Here is a 13,595-nt window from a genome sequence, read left to right as displayed (position 1 = left end):
TCAAGTAACTGCGCGTTATCAAAGATTACTCAAAAAGTAGTAATCAGATCTCAATAAAATTTATATGTGACCACATGACAAACATCAGCTTTCGATTAAATTAAAAATTATTAAAATCGGTACACCCAGTAAAAAGTTATTGTGGATTTTCAAGAAGTTCCCTCGATTTCTCTGGGATCCCATCATCAGATCCTGGTTTTCTTATCATGGTAACAAAGTAGGGATATCCCCTTTTCAACAAAAAAAGAATTATCAAAATCGGTATATCGATTAGAAAGTTATGTTGTATAAAACAACGTAGGTCGACGAAAAAAGCGTCAAGTAAAAACGCATTATTAGATATAGCTCGAAAAGTAGTTGTTAGATCTCAAATTAATTTAAATGGGACCAATTGGCACTCACCACCTTTCGATTAAAAGAAAATTTGTCGAAATCGCTCCACCCAGCCAAAAGTTCTGATGTAACATACATAAAAAAAAAAAAAAAAAAAATACAGTCGAATTGAGAACCTCCTCCTTTTTTGGAAGTCGGTTAAAAACCATTTGATCAGTACGAGACAAAAATGAAGAGTTTAAAAGACTTACAGAAATAACAGGCAGGATCGTTTCAATATTATTAAATCAAATTAATCGTAGCGTGTCTAGCGTTCCTATATCCATTATAGCCGATCAGCATTCATTTCGAGCATTCGACGGCATGTAACGTTTTCGGAGCGATGTGTTGATTCATAACTTAAAGGATTAATTATTACAAACGTGAGTACAACGGTTATTAATAACTTGGCAGCCCAACTAAGTAATTACGCGGACATCTGCTCGGTCGCGTACTTTATTTGCTTTTCTTTTAAAATTCTTGTCTTATGGGAATGTAGTGACTTGAATGAGGATTAATTTGCTTTTATACTTGAATGTTACGTTTTAATCGTGTTTTATTCCGTAAAATATTTTCCGTGTATAAATGTATTGCAAAAGAATGTTCCATGAGGTATGCGGCAATAAATTCAGTTGTTAGACGTGAGACGGATAAGCCTGATCAATAGGTTTCCAAGATCACCACAATTGATTGTTAAGAATTTCATCTTTAAATCTTTTTTGTTATGAATTTAGTTCTTCTGAGTCTAAAGTGATTATATTTTAATATTGCTCTTTTTACTTTTAATCAGCGCAAGCCCAAAACGATCTCTCGTCTCTGAATGTTAATAAAAGCAATTGGACCTTAAAAGACTTTTCCTCATGATCGTCGTATTGTTCCTAATATCCTCTGACCCCGCAACAATATTAACGTCTAAATTAATTTAGCGATGCGAGAGGGAGACGGAAATCAAATTATCCCAATGGTGCCATCTCACTTTAACTTGAACTAAATCATGAGATAAGGTTTTGGTCCAAATTGCAGTGATATTTTGTGTCACACTGATTACATAATTACACATAATTGGGGTCAGTCGAGATCTAAATGAACATAGACGGAATAATTGATTTTAGTTACACATACGAGGAACAAATTACGATTTTTTTACTATACTGTCTTATTAAAAATATTCATTGTTCTTTTTTTAAATAAATTACTTAATAATAACTATTATTTTAATTAAGTGCTAGCCGCAACTTTCCCCGCGTGAAAATTTTGACTTGTGATTGTGTGTGTTGTGTTATTTAATTTAAACTTTAATGAAAGTCCTAAAAAAAAAACAGATTCTGCCAAGTTAGTTTAGACTTTAAAAATCCGTGAATTTTCTCATGTAAAAATAAGCGTGTGCCACCTTTAAGGGGATTAAACATTAAAGTACAACTAACGCTAGGAAAAAAGAAATTATGATCATTGTGCTTGAAAAATAACTTCCCGAGTAGAAATTTTTTCGTCTTCCTTGGAAGGACCGGACCAGGCATGCCTGATCAGGACTAGATAAAGCATGTTACGCAGATGATTGGTCTGGACCTGATCAGGATAAGATGAGATTTCCTGATCGGGTCCAGATCGCGCGCGAGTGTGATTCAGGCTCAGTTCGCGTAATTTCTTTCAGGCTATCCTGATCGGGACCGGACCAGGTCCTGATCCAGTATGCCTTACCATACTTGATTATATTTTACAACAGGCTAACCTGATCTTGACCGGACCGGGTCCTGATCCGGTATGCCTTACCATACTTGATTATATTTTACATCAGGCTATCCTGAACTGGATCGGACCGGGTCCTGATCCAGTATGCCTTACCATACTTGATTATATCTTACATCAGGCTATCCTTGTCTGGACCAAACCTGGTCCTGATAGAGCTTGTCGGATCTGGCATGCCTCATTCTATCCTGATCCGGTCCAAATACATGATCTGGTTGAGGCTGACCTTTTTTCTAGTCGGGTTATCCCACGGGAACCATGCATTTTCCGGCATGGTTAAAAATAATCTATCTTTGTGACAAGCTATATGCAAACCCTTCTTCTCTTAACTTTCTCATTTATAATTGCATTTATATTTTAATATCGTTCTTAGCTACAATATCAGTAAAATTTAATTACAATTTCCTACATATTTCTGCATAATGAACTCCTGCTCAAAACCCTTCGGAGCTAATATTGGCGACTGAATGTTATTGTTGTGCCTAATTAGTCCGTGGTAGCCTTTGTAAATTGTTGCTCCATAATTATACTGAGCCCCATACAATTTTGACCTGTATCTCGTGCTGTGAGGGGTTATAATGGACTATGGTTTTATTAAAAAGTTTTTAGTTGTGTTGGGTATTGTATGGACAAATTATACAGCTGCTTTGAGAGACTCAAATGTGTTAGTTTTTTGCGTTTTTTAATGTTTGAGACTTGATATGTGTATTTTCATGGGATTTTCAGTTTTCGTTTTAATTTCCTTTCAATGTTGATGTTATAAATTTCGTATTATAATAATATGAAAAATAATTAGAGATCTTTTGTAAAACTTACTTAAGATAGAAGATAAGATGCGTGTTTTTTATTTTTCTTATTTGGTTAGTTTAGTTTTGGTAAGACCAGTAAATAGGAAATCTGGCTCAAATGATAATTGCTAGTTCCAATCACAAATAATTGAATGATTGGGGAGAATCACCGTTGACTTTAATTTTTTAAATGTATTTTTAAATAATGAAAGCTGTATGATATTTTAAGTAATTATATATACACACACACACACACACACACAACGCAAATTTTTGTAACATATTACAGACTATAAAATACAGACGTTATAAAATTGTGTTTGCTCCGAAAAGAAAACAAAACCAACTTCAATTACATCGACAAGTAATACAACGTAAGTAGACGAAAACATACTCAAAAATATACGCATTAGATATAGGTAGATCTAAAAGTAATTTTCATATCGCAGTTAAATTTAAATGGGAATGCGCGACACGCATCACCTTTTGCAATCAAAAGTTCTGAGATAACATACATTAAAAAAAATACAATCGAATTGAGAACCTCCTTTTTTTGGAAGTCGGTTAACAAAACGTCTGGTTTTATAATTTAACTGCAACACACAACACAATCGTATATTTATGTAGGCGGGTAACGTAATCGTCGTCATTAGCATACTTTGAATGTCGTGAGTACGTAACAGCTACAAAAATCTTGTGTTAAGTCGGAAATGACGGCCATATTTCATCAATTTTTGGCGAATGCCCTGTCATTAAACCGTTATTCCATCGTGGTCCTGACAATCCATACTGTAAACGCATATAGCACGTAACAAAATTTAATCATTTGATAATAATACTAATTGATGTAACTTTTATTTAATAAATAGCTCAGAATTCAACGAAACTCTTAAAATTATTATATTTTTACATACATTTTTTTTAGGCATACATAATTTGTCTAAAATTGCGTAAATAATTTGTTTTAGTTTTTAAGATAGGTTTCGTAGCCTCAAAATGCTTGAAGTAGCACCAGCAATCATTTTCAACATTGTCTTCGATAAATAATAATATTGGATGAAATGTGACGCGATTTATATAAGTAATAAATGCAGTAAATATGTATAAGTAATTTGACAGGGCGAGGCGAGATACTATGTATGACCAATAAGGAACTTAATTGAGGTAGGGCACAGCAGGAATATCCTGCTCAAAATCTGGAGCAGCCCGAGTGGGGTAGTACCTCGACCTTACAGAAGATCACAGCTAAATAATACTGCTTTCAAGCAGTGTTGTGTTCCTGTGGTGAGTAAGGTGACCAGAGCTCTTGGGGGCGGGATTGTGTCGGCAACGCGCTTGCGATGCTTCTGGTGTTGCAGGCGTCTATAAGCTACGGTAATCTCTTACCATCAGGTGAGCCGTACGCTTGTTCGCCGACCTAGTGCTATTAAAAAAAGGAAAAATGGAATCTACGATTTTAGGCAAACAGTCCAAAATTATTAGTAAAAGTTTTGTTTTGTCTGAATATTTATATTATTTTTGAAGTTATACTGCTTTTGGTGCGTTACGGAAAAATAATGAGAGTAAATTTTCACGATGCACGCCCACACCGTCACAAAAAACCGACACCCTGAACGTTCACACTTCTTACGTGTGCAGTTGCGTACAATCAAAATGAAAATAAAAAACAGCTTTATTCAAATAGGGTCCAAGAGCACTTTCGAATCGTCATTTTACAAATTAAAACTTTAAAAATCAAATATTATATTTGTAGAAGTAAAGCTACCACCGATTCGGAATGTAGATTCTGCAGAGAAGAATCGGCAAGAAACTCCGCAGTTACTCTTTAGAAAAATAATATATAAACTGTTTTAGTACAAAATTAGTAACACGTTGCATGAAATACAGCGTCACTAAGTCCACACATCTTTATGAACTATGTAATCCTGCACCGAGTAATAAGCTTTATCTATTATTTTTTTTTAATAAAAACTTTAAATTTATGTTGAGACAGTTCCAAAATCGTTTGTTTTTTTTTTTGTTTTTTTTTTTTATGTCACTAGGTCGGCAAAGAAGCGTACGGCTCACCTGATGGTAAGCGATTACCGTAGCTTATAGACACCTGCAACACCAGAAGCATCGCAAGCGCGTTGCCGACCCAATCCCCAATCCCCCCCAGGAGTTTGTGGTATTTTATTATACATGCGAATACCATAAGTACACACGCACTTTTTTATAACTATTATCTTACTACTCATTTACATTATATACTCCGTTTTTATACTAAGGATTACTATATTATATAATAAATGTTTGTCACCAGCCTTATACAACTTTAACTCCTCGTCACCCCTCCACCTGCCCCTGGAGGTGGGGGAGCTCGTGCACCTGGAGCGGGAGACGAACGAGTGGTACTGGGGCAGCAGTCTGAGGAGGGATGCGAAGGGAGCCTTCCCTAAAACTTACGTCGTTATACGAAGCTGTAATGTTGACAGGTACTGTAGTATTTTTTGTTAACCGCCTTCCTAAAAAGGAGGTTCTTAATTCGACTGTATTTTTTATTTTATGTATTTTTGTTGTTTGTTTAGAACTTTTTACTGGGTGGATTGATTTCAATTATTATTTTTTTTTTAATCAAAAGGTTGTGCCTGTCATGTCATAAGACAACATTTAAATTTAATCGAGATCTGACAAGCATTTTTCGAGTTATATCTATTAACGCGTATTTACTTGACAATTTTTTCGTCGACCTACGTTGTATTTATTATACTGCATAATTTTTTTGTCGCTTTCTGTTCCGCGGGATGCATGTTCGGTTCCCGCCTCAGCCTGGGTGTAATATTTGTATATGTATTATTTCTATGTATATTTATAAAAAAGTGCTGTGTGGCTACGGCACTAAAGAATTTAGCCACTGCCTCTCTTCCCGTGGGTGTCGTAAGAGGCGACTAAGGGATAACAAGGTTCCACAACCACCTTGGAACTAAAAAAGCCGACCGGTGGCGGGATAACCATCCAACTGCTGGCTTTGAAATACACAGGCCGAAGACGGGCAGCAGCGTCTTCGTTGCGACAAAGCCAGTACTGCGGTCACCAACCCGCCTGCCCAGCGTGGTGACTATGGGCAAAACACATGAGTTCACGTTATTTTTGGCGTAAACTTGTGGAGGCCTATGTCCAGCAGTGGACTGTATAGGCTGTAATGATGATATTTATAAAAAAAAATACCTATAACAGTCGACTGTTACCTATAACACAAGCATTAAGTTCCTTACCATAGGAACAGACGACCGCGTGTGTATGTTATTAGATATAAAAAACGCCGTATTCTGGGTGCTTGTGTACATTGTACGTGATTCCAGATACCTAACACAGGAGTAATCCTACTGGGGGAAGGGAACGTGAGACGTTTATTTATTAATGATTATTACAAATAAATACTCTTACTACTACATTCAATATTACAAAAAAAAAAAAAATGTATAGATTTATGAGAAAAAAAAAATCAACATTGCTTTAATATAAGTAAAACATGATTAATACGTGGTCTCACTCTAAGTGTCATTGCATTGTGCTTTGAATTCCTCGACAATGTTATAACTTCAGCTAATTTATTATTCATGTTTATTACATTGAAATAAATCACTTTTTACGTTATAATTGAAAATTAATTGGTACATTCCGGGTTTTTACGAAAATGCCCGATGTTTGTAATTACTACTACTTAAACGGTATTTTTTTTTTCTTTTAATTCTCGATACGAAAGAGGAGTGTTACAAGTTTGACTCTAATGTATGTTTATGTATGTATGTATGTCTGTGTGTGGCGTCGTAAATCTCGATCGGACGGACCGATTTCGATAAACTTTTGTTACGTGAAAGTATGTAACTTTTCGGAGGTCGGAGGAAATTGATCCAGCAGTTCGAAGGTATCAGCTGTTTTCAAAAATGATTTAAGACATTGCCGGCATAAAACAGAATTGTTGGGAAAAGATTGTTTTTTTTTTTTTTTTAAGTTTTTGACTCCAATCATAGCATCCAAAATTTGTACAACTATGTCATAAGCGTCGTGTGTTTAAAAATGAGGGCTACATGTTCAACCTGTGAACAAACCCTCTAAAAAACTACTTTACAAATAATCTTAACACCTTTATTTTCTTTACAATGACTTATAAAATATATAGGACCTGGGTGACCGAGCTTAGCTCGGTATTTTTAATAAATCGTGTTTTTTGAAAATCATATTTAAATACGAATTACATGTTGATAAAATATGAATCATATTTTTCGATTTTATTTTTTTAGAAAAAAAAAAAAACGATAATCGGATCTGGAAAACTTGAGGATTCGAACCATGATCTTTTCGGCCGAGCGCGATCGGCCGATTTCCCCTGAGCTACTACAACTTAATTAACAGTTGCGAAATTTACCTTCTTATTCTGACGATATTGTAGCCATTTTTTTTATTGCCTAAAAACAGGGATAAAACGACATTTTCTAAAAATGAATCCTAGCTAGATTTATTTATCTCCCCCGAAATTCCCTGCATACTAAATTTCATGAAAATCGTTGGAGCCGTTTCCGAGATTCAGATTATATAGATATATATATACAAGAATTGCTCGTTTAATAGTATAAGATAATATAATAACAGCAAACTGCAATATTAATAACAGGCATCACGTAGACTATACATTAGACACTGTAGCCATAATACATAAAAATCTTACCCCTTTTTTTACGACGTTTTTTGCCGGCTAGAACACCCCTCCGAAACGCCCCATGAGGAACTTCGTCCCAAAATAAAGTTACAAATAAATAAGATACATTTTAATTATAAATATTGAACGATAAGTTACGAGAGAAATTCGTCCCACTTAAGAGTATGATGTTGACCTTATTTATCTCCATATAGGCATATACTATTATCTGCAATGTAGTTTGTTCCTAAACCTTGTGACTGATTGTAATTTTAATTTTTTGTCTAGTCTTTAAGATGTCTTTATATCGATGTATGTGTGAGTGTGAATAAATGATGATGATGATTATTATTATTATTAATTAAAGTAATTTGTTTTTTTTTTAACCTTCTACAAAAAGGAGGAGGGTCTCAATTCGATTGTATTTTTTTTTCTGTATGTTACTTCAAAACTTGACTGGGTGTGTCGATTTTGATGATTTTTTTTTTTAAATCGTAAAGTGGTGCATGTTATGTGGTCCCACTAAAGTATTTTATCTAAATCAATATAATCAATGTCACGGCTAGTAACAGATAAAAGTCGAATCGAACAAAGTCAAAACCAATAACGCGTATAAAGGACAAAGATGTAAGCGTTAATATAAATAATGATTGATTTTGACAATCTCAATTAATCCGGCATTTGATAAGGCGAGAGCGAGGTCGGTGACCTATTCATAATCTCGGTCAAATGAATCAGCCGTCACCCGTTTAATTGAAATATTATCGCTTTTAAGCGCTTTTTATGTTGCACTGTTTTATCGTGACGGCTTCCTTTCATAACGTAAATGTGATAATATAGTCTAGTCAACAAGTTGAAAAACGTGTTAAATAGATATAAAGTTCTCTAAAAAAGCCATAGATCATTCGATCCGGGATGGCATTTAAAAATGGGTATATATAGGTATGGGAATTTCTAGCATGCAAAAAATTACAAAAGTTATTAACGAATTAAGTTGCAATAATTGTGTTTGCAGACAAACGAAAAAAAAAACCGACTTCAATTACATCGACAAGTACCTATACAACGTAGATCGACGAAAAAATAGTCAAGTAACTACGCGTTATCAAAGATTACTCAAAAAGTAGTTATCAGATCCCGATAAAATTTAAATGTGACCACTTGATGAACATCAGCTTCTGATTAAATTAAAAATTATCAAAATCGGTATACCCAGTAAAAAGTTATGCGGATTTTCGAGTTTCCCTCGATTTCTCTGGGATCCCATCATCAAATCCTGGTTTCCTTACTATGGTACTAAACTAGGGATATCTCCTTTCTAACAAAAAAATAATTATCAAAATCGGTACATCCAGTAGAAAGTTATGCGGTATAATACAACGTAGGTCGACGAAAAAAGCGTCAAGTAAAAACGCATTATTAGATATAACTCGAAAAGTAGTTGTTAGATCTCAAATAAATTTAAATGGGACTAATTGACACACACCAAATATTTTTTTCTTCTTTGAGTATTAAATATTAATTAAAGAATTTAAAAAAAAAAGCTTTCAGTCTTTTTCAACAAATGCTTAAATAATTGCTTTATATCAATGGGATCACGTTGCTAGAGTTTTTAAAAAACGTATATTTTGTTTATAATTTTTTTTTTGTTAAAAATTATAATGAAACTAGCGGACCCCGCAAACGTTGTTTTGCCATAACACAACATTTCAAATATTTTTCTCAATTTGATCGCAGCACCAACTGTCGGACCAAACTGAAACTAAAATAGAATAATATTTAATATTTGATGTTGCGATGGTAGCGCAGTCTACCGGATCCAATGTAAAACATTCCGAAATTAACAACTACTTATAAATGAAAAATTAGTTAAATAAACATTTTCCAGTGGACCAAATTGTGAATCTAAACCATCCTCGAATCCCCTTGAACTCACACAAAATTTTTTATCAAAATCGGTCCAGCCGTCTAGGAGGAGTTCAGTGACATACACACGCACACAAGAAATATATATATATATATAATTATATATATAAAGATTAAGTTTTTGAACTTGTTGACTGAACTAATATGATTGTCTGTTAAGTTTTGTTTAATTTTTGCTAAGTTATTATTTAGTCAGCAGCGTCTTCGGTGCGACAAAGCCAGCCCTCCGGTCACCAACCCGCCTGCCCAGCGTGGTGACTATGGGCAAAACACATGAGTTCATGCCATTTTCGGCGTAAACTAGTGGAGGCCTATGTCCAGTAGTGGACTGCGAAAGGCTGATGTGATGGTGATGTGATATTATTTAGTCAGGAAGTAGTCTAATGGGTATCATGTAAACTTTTTAAGGTCACAAATTCAGACATACATATATTTTATAAGGTCGTGAATTGAGACCCAAGGCGTAGTAGTCGTTGCAACGAATTCTTTATATATAAGCATTGGCGAAGCTAGGATTGATCATGAGGAGTTGGCCCTGTAAACATAATGTATATAAGTACCTAAGCTATTTAGATACAATGCAACTGCTTTTCTCTTTTCATAGCTTTATTTGCTTACTTACGCACGTAGTAGATACATGACCAAGAAGTTCTGTGGAAGACGTAACTTTGTATCGTAATATGTGTTTCATTATTAAAAGTAAAATGTACGATTGTAATTACTATTTATGGAACAACGGTCTGAAACTGATAAAAGTTCAAAGCCGTCCTCTTTCTATTTATACGCTATAACAATTATAATTTTATTTAGTAACCGCCTGCGATAAAATAACGAAATTGTATGTTTTTGGACAGTAACTTTTTTGTACCAATTTTCTTATTATAATTTTATCGTAATATCTGTACATTTTTTTTTGGTTAAGATCTTTTCCAACCTCATAGAAATTTTTCTAAGTTTGTCCTTTACTAAGTTTGTCTCGATGTAATGTAGGCTTAGATGTTAAATAGGATGAAAATATAGAATGAAGGAGACGTATTGTATTCTATACTATATACTATTGTATTCTAAAAGTATACTTTTATGTATACTTTTATATACGGATATTTTACGTACAGATTGCTCAAATTAAACTAAGCTAAAATTGTATTTGTTATATAGCTAGCTGACCGTTGGTAGGAACCGTAGGACCGTTGGTTTAAGGCAGAAGCCCTATGAATTTTCAAACGCCTGAGGCTAAAATAATCGCTACATTTTATGAAATGTTCCATATTTCTACTAAACTTTCATTTCCTAAAAACTTTCTATAACGTGTCAGAAAACTTATGCCTTGCATTGGTCCAGCCGTTCGCAAGTTTAGTAACACATTTAGCGATTCATTTTAATTTACATACATATAATAAACTTAGTTTCCTCTGCCGCCTGTGTCAATTAAGTCCCAGTTACCATTGCGAAATCCACTAACCCGCATTGGAGCAGCGTGGTGGATTAAGCTCTGATCCTTCTACTACATGGGGAAAGAGGCCTGTGCCCAGCAGTGCGATATTACAGACCGAAAGCGAGATCATATTAATTACATTCCTTCCAATACACATAAACTTGGACAGTATATATATGAAAAATATTACAGGCTGAAGCGATAACACTATTGCAATATAGTAATCAAAGAAACGGAGTTAAAATGTACGATCTTCATATTGTTTTTACAAAGTTATAATAAAGGCATTCGCATTTTGTACGCAGCAGCAGTTTTATTGACAAAGTTGTATTACTTGAGCTTTTTTGAGTGTCGTTTTATGTTTGTTTGTTGACGTCTTTATGAGAAGAGCGCACGTGAGGAGTTATTGTAGTTAATGTTGTAATTTGCGATGCTACATGTTTCTCTTTAGCTCACTTTGCACCTTCTCTAATGAGTGTTCATCTTCATACTACCTTATTGTTTTTATAGAATGTTTTTAAGTAACATTAGACCCTGTTTCGTCAGTTGTGTATTACTCGTAACTTTACCCTGAAAATAAGTTACGTTTAGACGTTAACAGCAGGAGGTGGAATAGGCAGAACGGCTGGACCAATGCAAGGCATGTTCGACCTCTCAGACTACCCCATACATAAAATAATACGCTTCAGCCTGTAATATGTAGGAGAAGGATCAGAGCTTAATCCACCACGCGCACACCAATGCGGGTTGGCGGATATATTCCCTACTATGAGTAACGATCGCTATCAGGTGTACATGATAACAACCGGGACCGACGGCTTAACGTGCTCTCCGAGGCACGGTAATGGTAATATAAAATAATAGTATATGTGTTATACTGGGTTATAACTTAGAAAATATTATTTAAAGATGTGGAGAAACGGTGGTCGCGTCCGCCGGCGGCGGCGGCGTGGTCCACGACATAGCCGTCACTCTACGCGAATGGCTGCAGCATTGGAAACTTTTGTATACGGTAAGCTGAAAATTAAGACCTAGGCGTGGCAAACAAGTGTACAACTCATCTGATGGTAACCGGTTCATCATTACAGCCTATACAGTCCACTGCTGGACATAGGCCTCCACAAGTTTACGCCAAAAACTAATGTGTTTTGCCCATAGTCACCACGCTGGGCAGGCGGGTTGGTGACCGCAGTAGTCGTTTACCGTAGGCTAAAGGCGCCTCATCAGAAGAATCGCACGGCCCTGACTCTCTTAAGCAGCTCTGGCCACCTTACTCACCACAGGATCACAGCACAATTTGAAAGCAGTATTATTTAGCTGTGATCTTCTGCAAAGTTGCGGTACTTTCCCAGTCGGACTGGTCCAGATTTTGAGCTGGATATTTCCTGCTGTGCCCTGTACCTCAGTTAATAAATATATTCAGTAGTTAAAGTTATAGTATTAAACCTATCTTGTGACGATATTAACGATTTTATTTGACTGATTTTTTTGCATATACAATATGATAAATTGAATGTAGTAAATGTTTTATTAATTTAATTAGTTATTTCAGAGTCGAAAATGTATTTAAATCAGTTGTTAATGTACATATAATTTATTTCCATACATTCTTCTGTAATTATTTGTAATACATAATTAAATTTGCCTGTAACGACTTCAGTTTCATTACTTTATTTTTGGTTTATCAAATTTGAAAGCTGTTTCGTGATCCTTTAAATTTAGAATCCTATACCTTTCAAAGTAATAAAATAAATTCAACTAAAACTCAAAATCAAAATCAAGAATAACTCAATTCAAGTAGGCTTTAAAAGCACTTTTGAATCGTCATTTTACTTTTTTTTTAAATTCTAGAATGTTATAAATAAATAAATTCCTTTCGCAGACTAATGACGATCGCTTCAAGTTTATGGAGGTGAGTATGAGGGCGCTACTAGAGCTACGGGCCCAGGCCGCGTCCGGGGCGCTACCACAAGACCAACTGAGAAGGGTCGCCAGGACTGCCGTCTTTACAATCGATAAAGGAAATAGGTTAGTTTAAAACCATAAACAAAATGAATTAAAGTAAGATTGGAAAAAAAAATATTCAATTTATATTGACAATTGTACAATACAGACGACACGACAAGCTTTCGAATAAAAAAAAAATCAGACAAGACAAAACAAAGGCCTCACAAACATTTCTAAAACTATCATCATCATCATCATCATTTCAGCCTATCGCAGTCCAGTACTGGACATAGGCCTCCACAAGTTCGAGCCAAAAATGGCGTGAGCTCATGTGCTTTGCCCATAGTCACCACACCGGGCAGGCGGGTTGGTGACCGAAAAACTATGTTTCATACTAAAATAATATCGTCTCTCTTTCTAGAACACTAGGTATGGAATTAGCTGTTAGAACGATGAGCGGTCAACTGGTCGATCCTTTGACAACATCAACATTCAAACTAAACGCTTTACACGACGAAGCCAATTCCAGGATAGATAAGAATATGGTAAGTTTATTTTGAAGTACCCTCCTACACGGAGAAACAGGCCAATGCCCAGCTGTGAGATGTTACTGGCTGAATCAATCAATTAATAAAATTAAATCAACTTTATTTATGGAGGCAAAACATTTTATAGCAAATATCAATGATATTTAATAATTAAT

The 13,595-nt window shown here is 35.0% G+C and overlaps 1 protein-coding gene across 1 annotated transcript in view; it reads left to right on the top strand.

The window, feature by feature from the left end:
- The window catches only part of LOC123665135 (dedicator of cytokinesis protein 1), a 92,249-nt gene that overhangs the window by 13,434 nt on the left and 65,220 nt on the right, over positions 1 to 13,595 (top strand). The window contains exons 2-5 of the mRNA XM_045599480.1: positions 5,209 to 5,380; positions 11,855 to 11,957; positions 12,828 to 12,973; positions 13,314 to 13,437. Coding sequence (XP_045455436.1) covers positions 5,209 to 5,380; positions 11,855 to 11,957; positions 12,828 to 12,973; positions 13,314 to 13,437 — 545 coding nt within the window. The remainder of the gene's footprint in view (positions 1 to 5,208; positions 5,381 to 11,854; positions 11,958 to 12,827; positions 12,974 to 13,313; positions 13,438 to 13,595) is intronic.

The sequence above is a fragment of the Melitaea cinxia genome, chromosome 23 (genome assembly GCF_905220565.1).
Source record: "Melitaea cinxia chromosome 23, ilMelCinx1.1, whole genome shotgun sequence".
NCBI lineage: Eukaryota > Metazoa > Arthropoda > Insecta > Lepidoptera > Nymphalidae > Melitaea > Melitaea cinxia.
This window is presented reverse-complemented; position numbering and strand designations above follow the sequence as displayed.